Here is a 26,006-nt window from a genome sequence, read left to right as displayed (position 1 = left end):
TAGAAAATGTGGTTTTTCTATTCTTCATAGTTGTTTGTCTTTGCAGTCTTGCAGACTGGGGAGGAATTTGAAGGTGAGCCTATTTAATTCACACTTTCTGAAACAAAGTATAAACTGAAACACAGCCATTTGTTGAAATTCATAATTCTCCAAATTCTGCAATGCAGTTCTCCAGCTAGGTTATTTTGCACTAAGATTCATATATGAGAGCAAAGGCTGCATATAAAATCATATATTTGTGAAAATAACATAGAAATGTAGTGTTATATTAAGAAAATTGCTCTGCAAAAATATATTTATTAGGATAAATCCGTACAAAAATGTTGATGGAATTTTCATGAGGACTTTCTGGTGTGGAAACTTAAGATTGGAAAAATGAAAAACTGAGATGAAGGAAAATTGGCAAATCGTCTCATCCCTACCATCCAGCACATGATTCTAACTTGAGAGAATAAAATGCTTTATGCTGAGGCAAAGTGGAACAAATTTCTCCAGTTCCCTAATCTTCCTCTTCGTCCCAGAATGGGGGGAACAAAGGGGGAATTCTGTGGTGAGGGAAAAGTACTTTGAAAATATTCAGACACATGATTTTATCACCTTTCAGGACTGCACATAATTCCTGGTAGACCTGGGCTTGGTGAGGGTGGGGTAAGTAGATATAGGCTGACAGTGAACTCTGTGTTTTGGGTTTTTTTGTCCAAGGCTTACAGCAGGGATGAGGAATGTGTGGTCCTTCAGATGTTGCTGGACTACAACTCCACCATTCCTGACCAGTGGCCACATTGGCTGTAGTTTGGTAGATCGAAGAGCATCTGGAGGGGGGAGGGCACAGATTCCCCATCCCTGCCTTACAGTGCTTCCACACTAGGTGCTTACTATCCTCACACTTGGTTCACTCACTTTTTATAGGGCATCTACATGACATCATCAACTCATTGTCTCCCCCCTGTGTCTTCTCTGTGCTGCTGCTTCTGGTTTTCGGCAGACCACAAAAAATCCCAAGTTGCTTTTTTTAAAATTATTAATAATAATAATAATAAATACTAGTGGAATCTTTACAGGTGTAAATCACTGTAGTATTGTTACTCTTCCATTTTCTTTTCCATCTGGTTTTGGCATCTGCTGCCTAAAGCAGCCGAACCTATTGCCATTTCACCTTCACTATTATTATTTTCTAGTCAGCGTCATTTCATTACATTGTTGTTGTTTTAAAAAATGTTTTAATTAACACCGAAAATGCTTTTAGAACCATTTTTAAATATTAAAATATTCATGCCACGGCACTTCTATGAAAGAGTATTATAGCGCTGATTTTCAAATGCTGCTGTCTTTTCATCCTGTGCCAATGTTTTATTTTTCAGACTTACCACAACATTTTAGAACGTTTTTCTTATACATCTCAAAAGTTGTTGGGAAAGAGCACTTCGCTGAGCTTTCCCCCCATCAGGACATAAAGTCAATGGCAATTTCATTTGCAGCTTACAGCGGAAAAACAACGGCTCGTTGCACTAGGAACTGCTTGCCTGCAAAGACCCTTTTGCCAGGAGAAGCGGAGTGTGGCCTATGCAGTCTCTTTTTCACACATAAGCCATTCTTACCTTGCTGTCCCTGCTGGGCCTGTGGCAGCAGGAACTGTGCAGGCGGCTGGAGGTGGTGCCCTGGGACGAGGACTAACTGCTGGAGCTGGAGCAGCTGCTGGATGTCCTAGAACAGAGAAGCGAGTGGGAGGAAGAGTGTGGGTATATCTACCATGCAAATTTATGCCGGTTTAATGCTGGGGACTGCAGTCCAGTGAAGGTGTTGAGGATTCTCCTACAGTTGACCAGGGTCTGTTGTGGAGAGTGGCAATGTGTGTTTGCTAGAAAGGCACACACAGAGGAAGTTGGATCTCACAGGGTCTAAAGAAAATCCTCCCTGTGAGAGCCACTTCCACTGTGTACAGCCAGGTACAGCCTCTATAAGCCGGTCACGTTCTCAGCCTGCTCTCTCTCTGATTCCTGATCTCCGATCTCTCTCTCCTCTTCTCTTCAATGCCTCATCAGTGACTAGGGATGAAGGACAAGTGCTGAATCTGAGTCACAGCTCAAACTCCATTTTGATCTAAACTACTGTATATGTCTGCAACTACATTTTCAGCCTGCCTCAAGACTGCTATTGTGAAACTGGGCGAGTAAATCTATCTTTACTTATAAGAAGACTGTTTGGCGTGTCTGTTGTTTTTAAGGGAGAAAAGGGGGAAATAACAGGAAATCCAGTCTGCAGTAAAGCATCCTGGATTACTAAAACCAAAGGTTAAAGCTAACCTATCAACAGGTTCCTTATTTTTTGCCGACAAAGGGATGCAGCCTGCTGAACTCACGAAGGATAATATCTAACAAACACATCCTCTCCTAGTTTCCCCTGTCCCAGCTGCAACAAAACATGTCTCTCCCGCATCGGTCTCTAGAGCCACAGCAGGCACTGCAACTTTCCAACAGTTTGACCTCGCCCAGAAAGACGCACCCCTCCATTGTCCCCTGAGACAGATGGATGCCAATCGTGGATCAGGCCATGTCTGCATGAGCAGCCTGTCATATGCTTTGACTTCTGCCCTGTTCTCTGTGTGGTGGTGAGCGTGTAATGCTGGGCAACCCATTCTGGCTAGACCCCCGGCAAGCTGAGCCTCCCGTGCACAAGCCCTTACCTGTGCAGTGAGCTGGATTGGCTGCGACAGGGCAAGCTGTGGTGTCTGGGGCTGGTTCTGTGGCGCCGTCAGCTCAGCCCCAGGCTGCTGAGAGGCTGCGGCAGCTGCGGCATTGGACTGCTGCACGGCGGCTGCCAGGAGCTGCGCTTGGGCCTGCTGCAGAAGCAGCTGCTGTTGGGCAGGCATCAGGGCCGTAAGCTGGGTTGGTGGAAGGCAGAGAAGAGGTGTGCCAAGGGCAGCATAGCAAATGGCAGGCCAGGAGGGGGTGACCAGGCAAAAGGGGAATAGAGGCGAAAAAGGGAAGGAGGAGAAATCAACCAGGCAGAGAGAAGGAAGAAGCTGGTTAGTTGGGTCCTTCTCCCACCCAGCACATCAGCAAGAGCCCCAGCAAGCAGAGAGCCAAGCAATATATTCCTCTTGGTTGCCAACTCCTTTCCTGACAGCAGTGCCTGTGCTTATAATTCAACACAATAGGACAATTTCACTAAGCAGATGAGGGCTGTTGTTCTTTCACGTTATGTTCAGGGACAGGAAATCCTGTGTGTGTTGAATTTCTCCTTAGTCACTGGGAAAGGCACAGGAGGAGGAATGGAGTGGACAAACCTAAGCTTCTCACATTACTGAGAAATGCTGATGAACACACAACGCCATTCTGGGTCCCTTACTGCTTATATGAGGAAGGTATAAGCAGCATTTTGCTAGGGCAATGCAGAATGAGAATTTAGTTTCAATCTAAGCCCCTCCACAAGCCACACCTGCACAGGAGAAATGTCCACTTCCCCAGGCCTCTACCTACCACATTCAGAGGAGAGGAGAAGGATGAGATTTCAAAATCATCATTTCCTTTTTATCATCCTTCAGTGTCCACCCCAGAGTGCCAGGGAGCCATGCCTGCCCAGCTACCATCTTCCTATCAACCCTCTATTTCCCTTAAACTATTTTGAATCATTAACTGATACCACAGGCCTTTTAGTACATGAATTCTTTAACTATTTTTTCCAAGTGCACACCTAAATAATAAACACATACAGTGTGCTTGTCAGAAGACACACACACTCTCTCTCTGTTCTGTATACTTACAAACCTGGATTTGTTACTACATAATCTATGAAACAACTTTATGGAAAGAGAGAAGCTTCCCATCAAATAATAACCATGCTTTTTACATAATGAACGTTGGCTCAATGCTTCTTGAGTTCAGTACTTTCAGTTGTTAGAAAACTGGTCATGGAAACAGCCCTTTGTTTGTATCCACCTCCCTGCCACCCCCTGGGCCACTTAAGCCAAACTCCGTAATCTATGTCTGGCCACAGGACCTTCCACTTACCCCAGCCAGCTGGCTGCCAGCTAACATAAGCTGGGCCTGGGGCAGGTGTGGCTGCTGAGCTGGGGGAGCCTGGACTGGGGCTGGAGCTGGAGGAATTTCTGTTGGGTCTTCAGCTTTGATCTGGAGGGAGAAAACAAGATGAAAGAGAATCACTACGACTCTCTCTCCAGCTGTGTATGACAGACATCCTTCCGCTCCTGTTGCAGCTCAACATTGCTTGTTTGAGACACAAATTTGATGCTGTCCTCCTTCTCCTTCCATGCTTCCTGACCCCCTCTCCTGTGCCCCTAATCTCCCCTTCCCTAACATCCGAGCTACCAGCCTGGAAGATGCGCTTAAGCAGAGCTATGGCAATAGGTAGCTCTCACAGGGCAGCGCAAAAGGATCGGGTTTTAAGGCTACCATTGAAAATACGGAGTCCTATCTGTGTCACTGAAGGGAGAGGATGATGGCCCAATGGAACTGAGGAACATTGTCCAGGGTGCTGGGTGATGCTAAGCAACACCAAGGAAAACAAAAAAATTCTGCAACTTGAATACATTATGCTGCACGTGTTTAATTCACTCTGCTGCTGCAAGCGACTTGCTAAAGGGACAAAGAGCAACACAAGCACCAAAATCCCAACAACTGGAAGTTGATGCTATCTCTCTGACTCACTGCTAGGTTGGCTTCCTGTTTTGCTGCTGGGCCTGAGGCACAGGGAATTCCCCCGCAAAACCAAACTTGATTCATGAGTCTCTACCACACTGATTACAAAAGTACAAAGCTGCCCACGGTTCTGACCCACCCAACCTTCCACTCAGCTATATATTATACCAGAAAAATAAAAAATAAGTTTTTTCAGTTACTCAGAAATCAATCAACTGGGGGAGGGGGGAATACCGTATTTTTCGCTCTATAAGATGCCCCAGACCATAAGACGCACCTAGTTTTTGGAGGAGGAAAACAAGAAAAAAATATTCTGAATCCCAGAAGCCAGAACAGCAAGAGGGATCACTGCACAGTGAAAGCAGCGATCCCTCTCACTGTTCTGGCTTCTGGGATAGCTGCGCAGCCTGCATTCGCTCCATAAGACGCACACACATTTCCCCTTACTTTTTAGGAGGGAAAAAGTGAGTCTTATAGAGCAAAAAATACGGTACTTCATGATTCCAGTCCTGGGACAAAGTGGGTTTTGCAGGTTTCTGTTGTGCTTCAAAACACATTAACCTTTGTTTAACCAGAAAATATAGAGGGGCTGTAAAAAAAAACCAGAGTTTTAAAGCTAAGTAGGTACCGGTAGGTCATTGACCCGATGGGAGGACTAGCCTGAGGGACCTGTAAGTTGCTTTACAAATGAAGACTGGAATAGAAATGTAGTAAATAATACTTCATGGCACTGCAGAAATGATACTTTTCCTTAGAATTCACTCATCTACAGCCACCATAGCTGGTTCTGGGGTAGGGATGGGGAACCTGTGGCCCACAGATGTCTTTGGATTCCAACTCCTATTAGCATGGAATGATGGGAGTTGCAGTACAGCATTTAGAGAACCACAGGAGATCTGGAGGAAACAGTGGTCAGCTAAGACAGATAAACACACTGATAAACAGAGGTGGAGAACGTTTTCTGGCGAGTGGGTCGGATCCTTGTCTCTCCAACCCTGCTGGACAAAATTTGACAGATGGGTGGCAGGTCATGTTACCCTTTGCAGCCCCACTTATTGGGATTTCAAAGCACAGCACAGGCCATTCGGAAATCCTTTTTGTAAAAAGGCATTTAAACAGCCCTCTGGACCACTGGTCTTCAGAGAATCAAGAAGGAGCACTGAGGAGGAGAATGAAATGTAAACTTGACTTCCTGTCCTTTCCAAATTCTAATAAACCTATTGCCTAAACTTATCAGTGTATTAATCATGAAAGGCTCCCGCCGCCAGAGCACCTCCCCCCCCCCCGAGACTCCTTAGCGCTCCTGGCAGCTAGCCCTGCCCCTGCAGGCGGCTAGCCCCGCCCAGCATATGCCCTGCTTCAGGTGCCGGAGCAGCAAGCTCCGCCACTGCTGATAGCCTTATCCTCTATGAATCTGTCTAATCCTATTTTCAAGCCAGCTAAGTTTGAAGCCATCACATCTTTGGTAGTGAATTGCATGGTTTAAATACATGCTGTGTGAAAAAAAAGTACTTCCTTTTGTCTGTCCTGAAACTTCCAACATGTAGCTTTATTGGATGGCCCTAGGTCCTAGTATTATGATGGGGGGGTGAGTTTCTTACCCACTCTCTTCATACCATGCATAATTTTATACACCTCTATCATAATAAATAGGGATACTTCAGGAATTTGTTCTTTCTGAATTCTGATACAAGCTGGCTTGATTTGCACCTCCCAAACCACTGTGAAGATCAGAATGCGGCTACCCTCTTCACGAAGGGCACTGCAAATTGATGCGGTGCTCCCTCTGGTGGCAGCTGCTAGTGAACATAGCTAGGTACCTCAGCCTCCCTTTTCACCCAAATGCTTCCACTGACCCATGTTATTATTATTATTTCACATGTGATATGATAAAGCATTATTGCAGGACACAGAGCCAAGGTCCACACTACCTCCATTAGAAACTGCTGGAGTCCACACTCCAGAACATACACACGTACAACTATTAACACACCTATTAACTATTAACATATTTTACCTTTATTTTTACCTATTAATATATATATATATATATATATATATATATATATATATATATATATATATATTGATATATTTATTAATATATATACATTTTTTCATACACACAGACATCCATTCACAAAACAAGCAAATCTTTCCTCCTTGTGAAGTGGTAGTGTGGCTTGGGTGCCAAAGTTCAGAGGTTCCCCAGTCAGAGGCACTGCGAAATTGGATTCCTATTTCCTCATTAATATTATAACCTGCAACCTGATTTCTTCCCTCTCTGACCTCCATTCTCCTAGACTTGGCTATGGTGGTTGCAGATGAGAGGTGACATTTTTATTCCCCATAGATGGTATCTAGAGGACACTTAACCTTGTTCCCCATACCGGGGAGCACAAAGAAGCATAAAAAAGCAGCCCTGCAAACTGTTGGAAGGTGGTCCCTACTGGTAGAGACCACTGTCATTACAAGCATGTATGGGAAACTGTCTTCCCTTTTGAGTATGGTGAGAACTGGCAGAGAAACATTGTCCCCTGCAGTGGTGCTAGAGGAAGCTGCAAGTGGGTTGGCTAGAGGATGTGTGATGGCCTGGGAATCCGATTCAGAGGCTGAACCGGAGGAATCCCAGCCTGCACAGGAGTCCCCGCCTCCAGGGCCGGCTGAACTGGGGCAGGGCCTTGATTCTGAAGCGCCTGCACCTGGGCCGGATCCTCAGGAGCAGGCACCAGGTGAATACACTCTGGCTCCGGAGGTGGTTGAGGACTCAGTGCCTACAGGTGAGTCTCCCCCTGGGTCCAGTAACCCTTCAGCCTCTCCTGAACTGCAGAGGCTCAGGGCAGAGAGGCGAAGGGAACTGGTTTCTCCCAGGAGGAGTGCTCGCCTTAAGGCCAGGAGAGGCGGGTCTCCTGGGGGCCAGGACCACCCCTGGCCTCAGAGAAGATAAAGGCCAGTCAGCCCGGTCCCAGGTTGTGGGAGCAACGTCATCGAAGAGCTGTTTTGGCCAGCATCCAGTCCTGTTCCTCCAGAGTTCCTGTCCTTGCCCGGCTTCTCGCTGTGGACCCCGCTTCGCCCGTGGAGGACTGTCTGCTGACCCTCAACTCAGGTCCTGGACCTCGCCCCACGGTAACCTCCCCCCTGGACCAGCACAGGATGCCACTTACCTTGGTGCCGGTGCTGGTTGGGGATGGGGAGAACGGGGAAGGTTTGCTCTGCTGGGTCTGCAAGGGACAAAGAGAGAAAAAGGAAGTCAGCATGGACAGACTAAGAACATGCCCCTTGTCTGCCACAACAACATTTGTGCCACTACTTTAAACCTTCAGCTTCTGGCCACCTTTTCTCACCTGGTGGTTTGTGTCAGGTCCATTTCTTTCTGTATCTGAAAGCAAAGGAGATAATTGTCATAAAGCTTCCATTCAAAGCCATCGCTTCAATAATCCCCATTCCTTGAACCCTCCTCCCAAGACCTACATTCCCAAATAGGAGTCCCATAGGCCACATCAAGCCTGCCATGCCTGTTTCTTCTCCTCCTCTCCCCACAGGTCCTGTGCCTTTCTCTGTCACTTGCAGGATTTCAGTCATGGCTATGAGGGTTCTTATGGTACTGTACGTGCATGAACACACATGCCCAAGTGTAGGATCACTCTAAAATCAAGATATATATGCAAACCACACTATAATTCTGGCGTTTTGGACAATGCTGGTATGGTTTTAAAGAAAGGGACTTAATTACATTTTTGAAATGAGTTGTTATAATATAAAGGCTAGGTGGTTTTGTATGTAATATCTGCATTCATTTCTATATTACAGTAAATTCTAAAAACACACACTTTTTTCTGAATGTTTAATGGATTGTACATGTAGTATGTTTATAGAGGTAGGCAAACCTCTGAGGTCTCTCCACTTTTTGTCTGATATTTGGTGCTTTCCCTTCTTTCTACAAACAGTTAAGTGGCACGGCCATGTACCAAACATTGGCTGCTTCTTCCCACCCAGCCTTCCTTCTACCATTTATTCTCTGCTTCATTCCGTCTGCTCACCTAAAACAATCGCTTTCAGGACTTCTCACTGCTTCTCTTCTCAGCCCCCAGACACCCCACATGACCATTTTTCATCATGCCTAACTTTGCCCCTCTCCCCCAAATTTGCTTCACTAAGACTCATTCAAAAACTTGCTAGTGCAAATCGTATGTTATCTTAGTTGCATTTTTATTGCTTAGTCTAATTTACTGGGTCTGAAAAACTTTTTAAAATGCAAAACATTAGGAGGATTTGTTTTACAATAACAGTAAGGAGGAGGAGGAGGAGGAGATGATCACCTCAGGGCAGTTTACAAAATAAACAAGAAGTGTACATATCACAAAACACGTGTTTCATATATTATATGAAGGCTAGTTCCTAAGCTTGTTGGTTTGACACATTCCAGTAGGACCAAAGAATGGAACTCAGGACAGAGCAATGCAAATGAAAGCTGAGGCATGGTCTCCCTGCAACTGTGGGGTTATGGGACAAAGGAAAATGGCTTTGGGGCACCATTGTTGGGTGACAGGGGAGCACAGAAGTCTGTACTGAGGTGAGATCACTCTAGAGATCACTGTGCACATCACAGTAGTCTCCCACCCCTCACCCACTTTTCAAAGCTCATAATGACAGATATTTTGCTAGTTCATAAAAATTATAATGAACGACCAAATCCCCATCCCTTCCCTCCAGGCACTGCTACCTGTGTGCTCCTCTTGCAGCTCCAGCCGCGCCTTCTCCAGCTCCAGGGGCTTAGACATTCTTACTTCTATGAGAGAAAGAAAAGAGGGTGGAAGGAAAATGGGGGTGAGCGCTACATCAGATTGTGACAGTACACCAAGCGGCAGGGGTGGAGGAATCAGAGCAGAACACCCAGAACCTAAATACTAATCTAAAGCATTTAAATATCAATACAGTAACATTTACATTACATAGAATTTGAAAATATATGCCTAGTTGGATCAGGGATGGGCAATCTGTGGCTCTCCTGCGTTAGTGGACTCCATCACCCATCATCCCTGACCATTAAGGCCAGCCCAGGTCATTCTGCTGCTTGAGGCAAATCCCTGGAGCTATCCCCCCCCTCCTCTGCCCCCTCCTGATCTTCATCAGCGCTGGGCATCTACTGCCCAGTGCTTGGCACCTGCTCCTCCGCCACTGTGACCATGCCCCACCACCACAGTCCCTCATCTTTTTTTTTATAATAATATTTATTAAAAGTTTTCAACAATAAAAAGCATACAAAGTAACATATAGTTTTCCAATATCCACAGTTCATTCTCCTCCTTGGACTTCCTCACGACTCTCGTTCCTGCATTCTAAACTCACAAATTTTACCAGCAAATTATTGACTTGTTTCAATTCTAATAGTACAATTTTCCAATATTAAATCTCAAACTTTAGAAAGTTTAAACCATAATTCTAGAGTCTTATTTTTAACGTGATATTTATCCAAAGTTTGTCTTTTCTTTTAATGGCATTTAAATTCTTATTCCTTTTGGCTAGTTTGTTGGTACCATGTTATTGCAAATCTTACATCTTTCTTAACATTCATACAATTTATAATGTTTTTGTAAATAGTCCTTAAATTTCTTCCAATCCTCCTCCACCAGTTCTTCTCCCAGGTCTCGGATTCTGCCAGTCACCACAGTCCCTCATCTATCCCCACCTCTCCACAGCCTGCACAGCAGACCACCTGCCAGCCAAGCAAACCAGAGCTTCCCCAGGCTGCCTCCAGGCGGTGTAAGAGGAGATGCAACAGTGGGGAGGACACAGTCACAGTGGCAGAGGAACAGGAGGAGGAAGAGGTCACCCAGCAGCAGTGTGTGCCCTGTGGGCAACTGGAGGTGGCATGCCATGGGTGCACATTGGCAGTGGCCGCTGTAGCCTCCGGCCCTGCTGACCATTGGCCCTGCTGGCTAAGGCTGATGGAAAATGTAGTCTAATAACTTATGGCAGATTCCCATCTCTGTCTTACTATATCTTGACCAATATAATGGAAAGACATTTCAGTGGCCAACACTGAAAAGCAGTTTACTTTTTGTTGAGCAAGAGGACAGAACACTGCTTGAATGTTTTTCCTAGTTATCCTAGTAAAAACAATAGTTTCTTTCTCTTTTTAATGGAAGCGGAAAATTCAGAGGAGGAACCTGGAATATCCATGAGAAGACCAGGACCCTAAAGGCGACTTACCCTCCCTTCCAGTGGTGGTCCCCCCATCATTCAGCCTGGACACTGAGGTTCAGCTCCGAGGGTCTTCTGACAGTTCCCTCCCACAAGAAGTGAAGCTACAGGGAACCAGGCAGAGGGCCTTCTCGGCAGTGGCACCCGCCCTGTGGAACGCCCTCCCATCAGATGTCAAGGAGATAAGGAGCTACACAACTTCTAGAAGACATCTGAAGGCAGCCCTGTTTCAGGAAGTTTTTAATGCTTGACATTTTATTATGTTTTTATCTATTGCTGGAAGCTGCTCAGAGTGGTTGGGGAAACCCAGCCAGATGGGCAGGGTATTTATTATTATTATTGTTGTTGTTGTTGTTGTTATCTCATTTTGCAATCTTACTGCCATCATGTTTTTCATTTAGTTCTGTTGAATTTTTTGATTCTCCTAAATAATTTGGCATCACCAACAAACTTGACTCCTTCTCTGCTTTCCCATACCCCTATTTATACATAACTGGGTCCAAATAGCATGGCATGGCAGAAGGTGCAAAGATGAGAGCTAAAGGTTGCTTTTTTTCTAACATGGATCATGTGCACAAAATAAATAAAAAGAGGCATACTTTTGCTTTCCAACATACGCTACATCCTCTCCTTCCCACCACCTCCCAAGCTACACTACAAAGGAGTAAGATATTGCACCACAGATGCTAGACCCTAGTTTGTGTGACTTTAGCACTACGAAAATCGATTCTATAGAACACTCTTTGGAAAGGCTCAATATGTTTGGGGAGACCCCAGCAGCTCAGATCAGAAAGTGAAACCTTGCAAGAGGAGGGCCTAGGCAACCACTCGCCCAGCTTTACGAAGTTGAGAAGAAGGGAATAGGAATAGAAATAACAAAACAAAACTTCCATTGATTGTTAAAACCACAAAGTCATCCATTTCAGTTCCTGGTCCCCAAGATCCCCACAAATCAAATGACCTAATCCTGCCCTTAGTGAACGTACTGCCAGTAGATGCAGTCAAACAAGGCACACACAACACTGCGAGGTACCTGGGAGGGGAAGGTGTGATTTGGATGCAACTGGGGAGAGTCAGAGGGTGGACTTCCCCACTCTGGGCACTTTTGGTCCCGTGCTAGAACTGCACGTAGCTTAGCTTGAAGTGGGGGAAATTTCTTTTTTAATAACAACCAGCCCCAACTGAGGAACACAACTGTAACCATTTTGGGCACGGCTGGGCCTACATACTATGATAACTGAAAGTGATTGAAGTCAACTCTCCCTCCACCCCCACCATTCACAATGGAAAGCTTTAGTGAGCAGGTTTTACACTGCTTTTCTCGCTCCAGTCTGGCCTAAAAGCTGCCTCACCCAAAGCAATTTTAAAAAAGGAACGCCCTCCTTGCTTCCAGGGTCTCTTTTGCCCTTTCCTGGCCCTCCAGCTCCTACCTGGACCAGCCCTGCAGTGCAGGACAGGGATGGGGGCGTAGAGAGTTGCCTTCCTCTTAAGCTGTCTTTTCCGTTTCCCACCCCAAGACTGGAGCCTTATCACCGGCTGTTCCAGTCTGATTTGCATATGCTTAATGAGTCACACTCTAATAAGGAAGCCCTGTTGAGTTAGGCTAGACCTCAGCCTGCGATGTGGGGGGCAGCTGATGGGTGGAGAGTCCAAGAAAAAGTGGGGCCACCCCCTGAGTTGGGTCCTCTCATTAAATGAATAACATCCACCAAATTGTAGCCGAAGTGCATGTGTAACAGCGGTAGCTTGCACATTAAGTCCATCACAGGCAACCATTTTGCTACCTTCCGTGTGGCAAAAATTCTCCTGACAAGTCGATATACAAACGGTTATACGTTTCCCAGGGTGCAGTTTGGTCATCTGTATCGGTGCCCTGCATCATCCTGTCAAAGGCTGAGGAGAATTTTACTACGCTTGTTTATTTATTAGTTATATTAGTCACCTCATAAAACACATCCTCTAGGCAACGTGCAGCACCGTATTCTGCACCTGATCAGAAATCTGGGGGGGAGCTGTGGGGATGGTAGAGGAGGGCAAGGATTCCTCTTGCAGCCAGGCAGTGTAGCATAGAGAGTTCGTGCCAACAGGCAAACTACTCTGAGGCAAGATCTCTCTCACCCGGGTTAGTGTGATCGCCTAACTCCACCAGAAAGGAGAATTTTTGCCATGCATGCGTTGGAAAACATGAAATCTGAGGTCCGGCACCAAGGGCCTTCTGGCGGTTCCCTTGCTGCAAGAAGCCAAGTTACAGGAAACAGGCAGAGGGCCTTCTTGGTTGTGGCGCCCGTCCTGTGGAACGCCCTCCCACCAGATGTCAAAGAGAACAATAACTACCAAACTTTTAGAAGATATCTGAAGGCAGCCCTGTTTAGGGAAGCTTTTAATGTTTAATAGGTTATTGTATTTTAGTGTTTTGTTGGAAGGCGCCCACAGTGGCTGGGGAAACCCAGCCAGATGGACGCGGTATAAATAATAAACTACTATATAATCTCACCAGAAGCTGCCACTGCAGTTGCCATGCAACCTTGTGGGAGTGCCGTCCAGCAGTATTCTGCCACCTGAGGCGGTTGCTTCACTCTGCCTCATGAGTGGGCTGGCCCTGCGCACTCATGTGTGTAGGGCTGGGGGCTCTGTAGCCCTCCAGATGTTGGCCGCTGAGTCGAACCAGCTGCAGGCATCTGCCACATTCACACCATACGGTTTAAGCACTTTAAGCGATCATGGCTTCCCCTTAAGAATTCTGGCAAAAGTAGTTTGTTAAGGGTACTGAGAGTTGTTAGGAAACCTCAATTTCACTCATGGAATGACAGTTCCCAGAATTCCCTGTGAGGAGGAGTAGACTGTTAAACCACTCTGGAAATTGTAGCACTGTGAGGGGACTAACAAACAGACTCCTATTCCTCTCACAGAGATACCATTCCCAGAGTGGTTCAACAATCAATCCATGTTCCCAGGGAAATCTGGAGAATGTAGTTCTGTGAGTACAATAGAGGTCTCCTAACAATTCTTAGCACCCTTAACAAACTATAGTTCCCAGGGTTCTTTGGGGGAAGCCATGATTGTTTAAAGTGGTATGATACTGCTTTAAATGTACAGTGCGGATGGGGTCAAAAACACAGCCAAAATTCCCCAAACTCTCCTTCCTGCTCTGACTTCCAGCACCCTTCAATTAGCCCCATGCTGAGAGAAATAAGCAAAGCATTCTGGGTGGGACATGCAATAAAATGTTGCAGAGCTGAATGCTCTTGGTTCAGGGTTCCAGCCAGTCATGCCATTTTCCCGGATACTTGATTTCATCCCCACTCCAGTGGACGTTCAAAATTCTGTAACTACCGATCGTGCTGTTCTGGGGTCTCTCCCCACAAAAAACTACTTTTGCAAAGCACAAGATGCCTCCAAGCTGGTCAATACCTGCCTTATTGCTGTTTTGGCTTCCTAGGGAATGGCACTCATGAGTTCACTATTAGTAGGTATGATACCAATGTTATTGGTCGCTTCCAGGCAACCTTTTCAATGGGCATCTAGGCTGCTTTGTTTGCAGAAAGATTAGACCATGTTGGCTATTTAATAAGTACTCATCATGATTTGGTTGTGGGGAGATCAGATGACGTTTCATCAAGTGAGCGTTGTCCAACATATTCCAGTGCACTTTCCTCATTTCTTCCATTTGGAGTAGGTCTGCTTGGGAGGAGTCAGTTTCCGAGAATCGTATGCGCACAGAACCAACTCCTTCTCCTTGGTTGGTCTACAACAACACTACCCCAATAGGCACATCAGAGGCATTGTCTTCAACCATTAAAACCCCTCTTGAGCCTTCTCGGTCCACTGAAAGGATTTCCCACCTTTGAGGCAGTTGGTCAATGGCACAGTGAAGGAAGGAGACAATGAACTTCCAGGAGTTATTTGTGAACCCCATGAGATGCTGAAAACCCTTCTTGGTTCAAGGTGGCTGCTGGGTCAAACCACACTATGCCTTTCCTGGGTCCATCTCGGTGGCGATGGGGGTGCTGCGGTACCATAGACACAGTGTAGGGACAGTGTGGTGGTAACTTGCCAGCCTCTTTCTTGCAGGACACATCCTGAAAGATGGCATACTTGGCTGGGAGTTTGTCCTTGTTTGCTGTGAAAGGGGGCAGGGTGTTTTCAGGGGAAGAAAGCACAGTGGCTGCAGCCAACACGTCCTGTTTTCTTGTAGTACTGCTGATAGAAGTGAAAATGCCAGGGACCGCTGCCCCCACGAGATGCACAAGTTGTGGTGAGTGCACCAGGGCAGCCCCCAGCATAATGGGAAAGCATGGTGGGGTTGCCAGGTAATATGTCAGCTCTTCTTGGGGGTCCAGCAACTTCAGGAGTAGCAGGTGCAGTCGCCCGCATGATTGTGCCAGGCACCATTGCTCTACTGTCAATGGCCTCCATGAAGAGTGACTCACTGAGCTCGCATGAACCAATGCCCTGCTGATTGGCAATGTCCCAATCCAGGAAATTGCTAGAGGGTCCTGAGTCTATCATGACTCAAGTAGGCACCCCTTTCCCCAAAGGGGTGAGCAAGACAGTAGGCAAGGTGATGGTTGATTTGAGTGGTGGTGGAGCTTCAGGGGCCTTCTGGGGAGGTCCACATTCCTTCTTTTGTCCCAGCTCCCAGACCTCTATACGAGTTAGGATTTTGAGTTTTCTAGTACCAGAGTCTTGACAACCGGCTTGGCTGAACACAACATGGCACAGTGCCTCACCTTCCCACAACAGAGGCACACACACTTCTTTTACCTTCCTGTCTTCTCATCCTTCATCAACCGGGAACATGCTAATCCAATCTGCATAGGTTCCTCCCCTGAAACCTATCATGCTCACACACTACAATGGGAAATGTGTGCCGGAGCACGGTACTGGAACTCCAGGCAACCTTCAGGTCTACCACACAGCTGAATGAGGGCTGATCAGATGCCAGGCAGAGCTGTTTGCCCCAACTCACCAAGGATCTCGTCATTTATCCCCAACTGGTACTGCAGCATATACACCTTGTCATTTCAATTCCAGTCCTGGGCCTATAGTCTAAACACACTGGTGTAATCACCCACTGATTCTCACCCACGCCTCTGATTTTGAAGCCAACGTGTGGGTGTCTCCTTCTAAGGCTGCTGGAAGGACTTGACCATGGTTGCAATGAAGTTGTCCTAGTTGTTGCCGTGCAATTATTGGTCACCAGTCTTGATGTGAGGTCTGGGCTTGTAGGGGTTGGATCAAACTGTCCTGGTCCTCACTGCAAGCAAATGGGCTGGTTCACACTGGCTTGATCTGACTAGGAGCATCTGATGTCATGGGGTGAAACAGTCCTCTGCCAACCCTGCCCTGGATCCAGCTCTCCACTCCCTAGACTTCTGGCCTACTCCTCAGGCTCAGGCACATCTCAGGGTCCCAATGTCACATTCCCCATTCCACTAGCACGCTCCCCAGGGTCATCCATTTCCAACTCCCCGAGCTCCACCCATTCGTCCTCAGAATCCAACCATTCCCCTCCATGATATCTCCATGGGATTCATGACAATCAAGATCTAGAAGGAGGTGGTGTAGATGTGAAGCAACATCAGAAGTTAAAGAAGGTTCAAAACGATACTGAGGAATATTCACAATTAGCTTGCCTCCTTTTAAAATGACAATGACAAGCAGAAATAAAACGGCTGAAGCTTTTCTCCCTGCTGTGTTGATGAAATGATGGGCAAAAATTCACCTACTCCATTTCTGAGTGTCAAACTGCTGTTAGAGGCAGGGGAGGAACTGCAGGAGGAACAGGTGGCAGCACTGTACACAGAATAATCAGTATAAGTGGAATTCATTGCTGCAAGCAACCTACAGTAAGGCGACCGATAGTGAGAATGATAAAGAATCAGCAGTTTCTATAACCTCTGATCAAAGATAATGGGGAGGCAGTAGGTATGTATGAGTAAGAGGCAAGCAAGTTGGTTTTGAGAAAGAATAATAAGCTGAAGGGTTACGTCCCCCCCCCGCCGCCCACAAGATACACAAACATGACATCCAAACTCACCTTCTTTGAATGTTGTTAATTCAGAACCAAAAATGGAAGAGCCATATTTTCAGATTAAATGCACCTTCCCATCAATGGGCTCGTTCATTCAATTTACAAATGCAAGGAATTAAAGTACCATTCTTAAACCCAAATGAATTAGATTTTGTTGATCAAACCCTACCAGGAATTGGTATGTGCACACACACACCCCAAACTCCTAGCACGACTTCTGTGACAAACAGAAAATTTAAATGGCAACACGTTTTCTGATGTGAATAGGAAAACCCTTCTTTATTGAATTTCTGCCTGTCAGGGAGTTCTGGGATCAAATATTACAAAGGACTAACAAATGCTAAAGACGCAGGAGCCCAGTAAGATGAAAATGTGGCAGCCCTAAAATATTTTGACAGTGGGTAAGACTTATGTCAGTTTCTCTGTTATTTATTTACAATTACTTATTCAGCTTATGAATTACTTCCCTTGAAAACATTTCAAAATAATTAACAATAAAAAACATAAACAATTAATAGAAATTCAAATCAGGTATATCTACCATCTGAAAATCTTTGCTTAAAAGGCTTATGAAAAAAGGAAGGCGCTGAAAAATTAGGTGCCGAAAAGACAAGAGAAATGACGCTTGTGTGGCATGTACAAGGAGGTAGTTCTGCAGAGGTCTTTCTCACTGGGGAAGTACAGTCTGAGCACATAACACCAATCCCGGCCCAACTGCACTGGCTGCCAATTAGTTTCCAGGCCCAATTCAAAGTGCTTTTTTGACCTATAGTCTTATATGGCTCAGGACCCCAGTACCTCAAGGACTGCCTCTTCCCCATATGAACCCAGACCCTGAAATTGTCCTCTGAGGCCTTTCATGGGCAGCAACAGGAGAACGGGCCCTGTCAGTGGTGGCTCCCTGTTTGTGGAATGCTCTCCCTGGTGTGGCTCGCCTGGGACCATCATTACATCACATTACATTACATTTCCCCCCAGGCCTTTGGCTTTTAATTTTCTGTAGCTTTGAGTGGGTGGCATAGGACCCAACTCCTGGGGGTTGTGGGGGCATTGGCCCCCACAATAAAATATTTTAGGGGGCCGGGCCTCCACAAAGTTGATGGGCATTCCCATTCAAATTGTGTGTGCATACGGCATCATGCTATCAATTTTGCGGGGCGGGGCTTACCTGGGCCCCCACAATATTTTATTTAAGTTGGCACCCCTGGTGGGTGGGATGTTATAATCTAGCTTTTTTAAAAAAATAGATCTGCCTTTTAGATTTTTCTTTGTCTTTTTATGCCAGTTTTCATGGATGTGTTTGTTTATATACTGTAGGTTGCTTTGGCTTGCCTTGGTTAAAAAGCGACCAATATATTCAGTAAACAAGAAATGTAAAAATAATATATGGATCGCAGGAAAAATGTGTTGTGATCTGCAAACAACAACAAAAACTCTGTCCTACTGCAAAGGCTTCTCTTCCTGAATTTTTACTTTTCTTGCAAATTCTGTACAGGGCCTAGGACACCGCTGACACTCAACCAAACTGAAACAGCAGCACTAAAAGTGGTAATGTGTGCACGTGCGAGATGCATCTATGTGCATGAAGTGAGTAACAGGTGTGTGTGAAAACATATTGTTTATGAACAGGGTGGTTTGTATCTGAGATATATTTTTACACTATGGCTATCAGGTTACAACCCAGAGATTCTACCTTTTACTTTTTAACCACACAACAGCAGTGAAAGTATGTCCAGCTGCATCTCCTGTCCCAGTCAGTCCTCTGTTTGCCCTCCATCCTCCTTTCTCATTCTTTCAGCAGCAAGATGTGGGAAGGGTTAGGGTAGGAGGCCCGGAAGCAACAACTTCTTCTGCTACATGAGTATGGTTTAAAGCAGAAGTAAATTCTCTGGCAATTCTGTTCTTTACAGTCATCTCAGACTTGTCTGAAGGCAGCTAGTGCCTCCAATACCTGTAGCATTCATAGAATCCTAGAACTGTAACGCTGGAAGGGGCCACAAGGGTCATGTAATCCAACCCCCTGCAATGCAAGAATCCTTTTGCCCAATGTGGGGCTCCACCTGTGACCCTGAAATTAAGAGTCTAATGCTCTACCAACTGAGCCATCCCACATACAAAGATGCTTCAGCGCTAGTCGTCAACCGGTGATGTTGGTACCCACAAGTCCGCTTCTCTTTCCAGAGAAGCGGACACGGAGCAATGGATCCAAACTACAAGAAAGAAGATTCCACCTAAACATTAGTAAGAACTTCCTGACAGCAAGAGCTGTTCGACAGTGGAATTTGCTGCCAAGGAGTGTGGTGGAGTCTCCTTCTTTGGAGGTCTTTAAGCAGAGGCTTGACAACCATATGTCAGGAGTGCTCTAATGGTGTTTCCTGCTTGGCAGGGGGTTGGACTTGATGGCCCTTGTGGTCTCTTCCAACTCTATGATTCTATGATTCTAAGTGAGTTACTGCACCCTCACCTAAAGTTGGTCAGACCCCAGGCACCAAAACTCTTTTGCTTACTGTCTTTTTTAAAAAGGAAGAGAAACACACAAAGAAACAGAGAATTGGAGAAGAAGATAAGGGGAGAGAGGCAGAGAGATGTTGCTTCCAAACAATCTATTTCTTGAGCAATCATCCTGATCTATTTGCAAGGAGGTTAGACTATGCTGGCTTTTTATTGAGAATTCATTCTGATTTGTTTGCAGGAGACACTGATTCAAAGACGGATTGGGCGGGGGAGTGGGATCCTATTCAGTTCTTATTTAAAGATGAATTTACATACTTTACGTACTTTCCAAAACAATACACAAACCAAAACACAGCCAATCTTCAGAATTCAGTTCTCTGAGTTAGGCAAAATTGCATACAAACAGGCATGCATATATATATATTAGGCAAAATTCACACTAAAATGCTGGTGAGTTTTTGTGAGAACTTTTTTCTTCTTCTTTAAGTTGCAAGCTCATGTGGAAATGTGGAGAATTGCATTTAAGACTGGAAAAATGAGAAGCCGAAATGGGCAGATTTTGTCATCCTTATTGTCAAGAGGATGTCATCATACGGTTTCCACTTTGCTTACCACAGAAAGTCTGCTTCTTTGGGGAAGCAGGTTTGCTGAGCAAGAACTCCAAATTGTGCAGCCTGAATGTGTCACTATGCGATGGAATCCCATCTGAAGATGTTGACACTATGGAAGAGCCCAGAAATGGCGAAAAACAAAGGGAGAAGAAAAACGTACAAATGGCAGAACATTGAAGAGTGGGTCTGAAGTTGCACAGCAGCGTGAAAAAGCGTGTCCTGAATCTGAAAATGCCCAAGACTGCTGCTTTAGGGAAGTAAGACGTTTTCAGGAGTCCTGCCCCTGTGCCTTTAACAGCAGCCAGACATACAAGAATTTATTCAGAAATCTGTTGGGGAAAGTTTTATCTCCACATCCGGAAAAGCCTCAGCAGTTGAATGTCTGAATCTCAAATTACTGCTATAGAGATACAGGAGCAGGGCCTATTTTTTTAAAGTGGCAATTTTACCAATTGTCACGTCACTCATGAAATAATTTCAGGAGTTTCCTCCTCACTATGGCTTTTAAATTTGCACAAGTTCTCTCTCAGGGGAACCCGGCAGCTACAGCCGGACCTGAGAGATGATGCTTCTCCAGCCTCTCCCCTCCTCCACCGCAGTCCTCCAAACTGCCGGCCACCCTTTGCTGGCTTTCACTTCTGCTTCCCTTTCACATTTTTAGATGTTTTAAAAACAGACTCCAATTTACTGAAACCCCAGCTAAAAACAGAAGCCCAGAAACCAGCCTCCGGGCAGCGCTCCTCCTACCCCTAGCAGCCGGTCCTCATTCTCCTGCCTTGGCTCTCTACAGCACCCTCTGCAGGAAAACACTGGGATGGAAACAGCTAGGGTAGCCAGATACAAAGGAAGGCAGAGCTCTGAGCCATTTTAGTCATTTTGCAGGAAAGCGAATCTGTTTTCGTTCCTGCACAATAAGCTGCACCTGCAAAAATAGTACCGTGCAAGCAGTTATGACAGATACATGGACAGTGTCTACTTTTGCATGGGACAGCCTGCTGTCTCCTTGGATTTCAGGAAGCCTTGCAGGAATTTGGAAGCCTGAGGGGAACAGGGAGAGTAAACTGGTTTGTTTGCTTCAATCTACAGTTATGCAGCAATGATGGGGAAGCAGTGACTCTAGAGATGTCGTTGGACTCAAGCTCTTGTCAGCCCCAGCCAGCTCGTTCAATGGCCAGGGTTAAAGGGAACTGTGGCCCAGCAACATCACAAGGGCCACAGGTTCTTCATCAGTACGCTGCAGGATAGAAATAAGTTTGGGACTACTCTCGCAGCCAGCTCGGTTTGCATAGTGACCAGAGCCTGTGCTTTTAACAGTACCTCACTCTGCAGAAATCAACAAGTGAAACTTTTCGCAGCAAGGAGATAAGCATCACTTGCTAATGGCTGTACATCAAGTTGTTGCTGAAGGCACAGCTACTGTGGTTGTTTGCAAAGTTGGAAATCTTGGCCTGTGCTCTTAGTCAGGTTGCCACCTTTTCCCCAGCAGGGCCCCTGTGACTTTAACAGCAGAAATTAGATGTGGCGCTTCCCCCCATCCCACCCCGAAGCCCACATCTCTATGAAGGGACAAAAACATTCCAGCTGGCTTTCTGCCTGGCAGGGAGCTCTTGGGCACAGAAGCCCCACTAGAGAAAAGCTAGAATGCTCCCCTCTGTTTCAAATACATCTCATCCGTAAGTCCCAGTGTGCTTTTGCCGCTTATCCCCAACTCCATGCTCCAGCCCTGACCTCAGGCCTACTGGAGTCTCTTTCCCCAAACCCTATCCTCTCCCTTCACCTTTGCACTGAGCTGCAGAGAAGACAGGACTGGCGATAGACAATAGTTTTCAAAAAGTGCTGAAAGTGGGGTGTGACAGGGGCAGTATTGTTTGTGGCCCATGCACTCAGTTTGGCACCAGTATATCATCTGGCACTTACCTGCCGCCCACAGCCCTGAGTTCACCATGGCAACGATGCTTCTGGTGCAGGAGAGAGAGCATGGGAGAGCCCTGCCTGCCGCTGACAGCCGGTAACTCTTCCAGAGAGGGGAAGAGCGGATGGCGGGACAAGGAAGGGCCTCTGAGCTTGGGGCAGAGCCGGGGGAGTCCCCTGGTGCTTCAGAAGCAAGAACAGTGAATGTGGCAGGAAGCAGCTGGGAGGAAGGAGCCATAGCGGTATGTTGGGGGGGTGGGAGCCAAGAACACTGCAAGGACTGGCACACAACAAACACATGTGCGTGGGCATGTGTGTTACCTGCCAATTACCCTTGTCGCCCACAGGTACTGCCCTCCCCTTTGTGCTTGCCATACGCAGGGCTCTGATGCATACACTCCTGGACACCCAACACAGATGTGGTGTGAAGGGTTTGTGCAAAATGCACTCACCACGGCACCACATTCTCTCACACATGCTGTACTACATACCTGGGCATGAGCACAGACAAATTTTCTCTTGAATCTGGAAGAATGCCCAGCCCCAACCCCCAATGTGAGTGGGACCATTTATAATCTTTTCGGCATGCTAGCTGAAGGATTAAAACAGCAACACAGTTCCTCTCCCCAAAACACACACACAAACTAGATCCTGCAACTCCAGTCCTACATCTCACCTCAAATACTGCTTATAGCCAATAGCTTGTCAAGAGCCTTAGGACCTCCCTTGGATGTACATTTCCCATCGACCTCCAGCTTGCCACTGCCCCCAATACCTCTCGGTGCTCTTTAGTCCTCTTGGGTCAAGGACTTGTTCATCCAGACAATCCTTAAAACCTGGCTCCCAGGCCTACTAGGTACTCCTTCTGCAGCTGCTGTCACAATCCCTATCTATTGGTTGGCATGTCCTTAGCAGCGGAAGCATGTGTGGGACTGGGGAAAAAGGAAACTGAACCCCTTTGGCAGTGGCTGGAGAAATGCTGTCCAGGGCTGTGTACACACAACCCGGCTTGCACTGCATCCTGTGTGCGCTCACCACTGCTTTGGGAAGCAGTGTTCGCACCAGGTTGGTCACAATCCATAGATATTCTGTATCTGCCTTGTCATTTCTTAGGAAAAACTACATTCTTATGCATTCCCCCAACCAGAACCAGCTTCGATCTGATTTTAGGGGGGTGGGGCAAGCAGCCTAACTGTGTTTTAAGCCAGTAATGTGTACACAGCCCTAGGCAAGTGCCTCGGGTCCCCAGGTGGTACAGCAGGACTCAGACTGTCTGGATGATAAGACAGAGAAACAGCCCTGAAATGGTAAATGCGATCTCTGAGGGTCTGGACCTAGCAATCCTAATCCCATCCTACCTCTTACAGGAAATCTCATAATGATGGTCTTCTTAACTGAATATCCTCACAGCTCATTGTGGACGACTCAATGTGGAGCTTATTATGTTAAGATGGTGAGGCATCTACTCAACCAGGTTTAGTTATCCCTGAAGAGATAAGAACCACCTTTCTGTCTTCACAATTGGGGTGACTCCAGACTGATGAACCCTGGAAACCCGCCCCAAACATCAGAAATGTGGGGCCTGGCTGTGGTTAACTGGTGATGAGAGAAAACCACTCTGTTTATACTCAGAGGCAGTTTTCTTATTGCGTCATATGCTCTAGGGCTGACCTCTGGCATTAGAAACAGATTCTGGGGCTCAGGGTTTATCCACACTTACCTTTCCTCTGCTCTTTCCAGACACGGTCCACACTTTAAAGCTCTGAGTCTGAGCGCCCCTTTTTTTGTCCCAGAGCTTTCCCTGCAAAAGCATTCAGTCAGACACAGGGCTTGAAAGCATGGACCTATGCCTGGAATGAGTGGGGCAAAAGGTAAATGTGGATAAGCTCTAAGCCCCATAAAAGCCAAGTAAGTAAGACAACAGATAGCTGCTGCTCGATGCTAGCAGTTGGTTCTGCATTTTCGCCAACTCACCACTGGGGGGAAGCAGCATGCCACCAGTTCTCACACTCACCTGTGGCGATGTGGCCTGTTCCAGTCTGAGAGACAGCACGGTCCCACCCAATGGCTCTCCCTTGCACATGATGACCATCACATTCGCTCTCGGCAATGTGACACATGCACGAACACACACACACACACACACACACACACACACACACAAGCATCAGTGCATCCACCAAACACTACTACTCACAGTCTCACACATTTGGACAGCCAGGAGTACCCTGAGTTTTGCTTTTTTCAGAGGGGTAGCTGTGCGAGTCTCTTGCAGCAAAAGCAATGAAGAGTCTTGCGGCTCCTTAAAGACTAGTACATTTATTATGACCGAACCCACAGCCCACTTCGTCAGATGTATGAAATAATTATCTGGAGCTGCAGGTAAAGATATACATGGCTTGGGATGGGGTGGGGTGGGGGAGTTGTTAAAAGTGAGAAGGAAGGAAAGAAAAAACAGAGAAATACAGACAGTGATAATTATGGATTTATCATTGGTTAGAGGTTTTCGTAATGCAAGTAGTCTGACCTGAGATCATTTATTTACTATATGCAAGATAGGAACGTAAGAAGAGCCTGTTGGATCAGGCCAATGACCCATCTCGTCCAGTATCCTGTCCTCACAGTGGTCAACCAGATGCGGTCAGATGCTTCTGGGACGATTGCAAGCAGGACCTGAGCACAAAAGAGCACTCTTGCTTCCAGCAACTGGTATTCAGAAGCAGTGGCGTAGCGTGGGGGGTGCAGGGGGGGCCGGTCGCACCGGTCGCAACCTCTGGGGGTTAGGGTTAGGGGGCGCAAATCCATGGGTTAGGGGGCGCAAATTACTTGCCTTGCCCCGGGTGCTGACAACCCACGCTACACCACTGTTCAGAAGCATTACTGCCACTGACAATGGAGAAAGAGCGCAGCCATCATGGCTAGTAGCCATTCATAGTTTTATTCTCCATGAACCCCTTATATGCAATGTCTACGTGGGAGCAAGCCATTTGTATTCACAGCTCAGATCAGCAGCTAGTTCTGCCAGAGAGCCACTCTGGAGTGAGGGTTGAAGCTCAAAGGCCCCAATTCATGCTCACCAGCTGCCAAGTCTCATTGCCACATGTTCTGCTTATCCACATCCCACTTTTGCCTTCAGGATTGGCAACTGAGAGGCCAGACTTTGCCCAGGGGCAAAGCCCCTAAAATACATGAGAAAGCAATTGTGCGCACAAATATCCAGGAACACTGTGACACATGGCCACCCAGACACACCTACAATCTATGCCCCTAAGAAGCCCATGAATAACAATTTCCCAAGACAGAAAATTGCTTACATCCCATCTTGTACACCTTTGCTCTAACCCATTTCAAGTAAAACTTGCGCCGTCCAGAAAACATGCCTCTACTAATTTAGGCTTACAGTAGGCTAATTGGGTGTATGGGAGTTAATAGCACATATCCACAGCTGCTTATGTAAGTTGAGAGAGCCCAGGGGCTGGAATAAGAGGGTTATGAGCCCCAGAATAACAGAAACTTCACACACACCACACATAGTACCAGAACTAACAGAGCAGCCTTCTCCAACCTAGTGCCCTCCAGATGTTTTAGACTCCAGCCTGGTGTCTTCACTTTTAAAAGTCTCAACATTAGAAAGGAGCGAAAGAACTCTGTTTCAGTCCTTGGAGAGACACCATCAGTCAAAGTAGGCAATAACTGGACTAGAATAACTCTTTATATAAAGACAGCTCTATATACATGTTCACTTAAAAGGGCCCAGCAGCTTGTGAACAAAAGCAGGAAAGCATGGATTAAAACAAGTTATTCGTTGAGAGGCCAGTGATCCAATGTCAGTCCCTGTAAAATGGGAACAGTATGTATGTAAAATACATACAACAGTATGTATGTAAAATGGGAACAGTGCCCTGCCTCACAGAGTCATTGCAAACAACAACGAAAAACTGTGAAAACAGTTTTGCAACTTTGAAAGTACTGTACAGCTCTTGCCCTGCAAAATAGGAACACTGCAGTTGTGATTTTGAGAGAGGGGATCTATCACTAAAACTAAACTAAACTTCAGCAGCCCAATCCTAAACATGCTTACTTGGAATTATGTCCGATTGAATTTAATGGGAGTTATTGCTTGGTTAGGAGGCT

The 26,006-nt window shown here is 46.3% G+C and overlaps 1 protein-coding gene across 9 annotated transcripts in view; it reads right to left on the bottom strand.

Annotated features, from left to right (window-relative positions):
• POU2F2 (POU class 2 homeobox 2) overlaps window positions 1–26,006 on the bottom strand; it is a 105,110-nt gene that overhangs the window by 15,197 nt on the left and 63,907 nt on the right. For 8 of the 9 annotated variants that reach the window (XM_081922066.1, XM_081922069.1, XM_081922065.1 and 5 more), the window contains 6 exons: window positions 9,382–9,447; window positions 8,003–8,037; window positions 7,823–7,879; window positions 4,011–4,130; window positions 2,684–2,881; window positions 1,599–1,704 (listed from right to left, as the gene is read on the bottom strand). In XM_081922066.1, coding sequence (XP_081778192.1) covers window positions 1,599–1,704; window positions 2,684–2,881; window positions 4,011–4,130; window positions 7,823–7,879; window positions 8,003–8,037; window positions 9,382–9,447 — 582 coding nt within the window. Of the gene's footprint in view, window positions 1–1,598; window positions 1,705–2,683; window positions 2,882–4,010; window positions 4,131–7,822; window positions 7,880–8,002; window positions 8,038–9,381; window positions 9,448–21,878; window positions 21,976–26,006 lie in introns of those variants that run through there. The other variant, XM_081922071.1, reaches the window with a different exon arrangement.

Source organism: Podarcis melisellensis (assembly GCF_964234715.1).
Source record: "Podarcis melisellensis genome assembly, chromosome: 8".
In the NCBI taxonomy this organism is placed as follows: domain Eukaryota; kingdom Metazoa; phylum Chordata; class Lepidosauria; order Squamata; family Lacertidae; genus Podarcis; species Podarcis melisellensis.
Note: the sequence above shows the minus strand (reverse complement) of the source record. Positions and strands in the feature narration are given on the sequence as shown.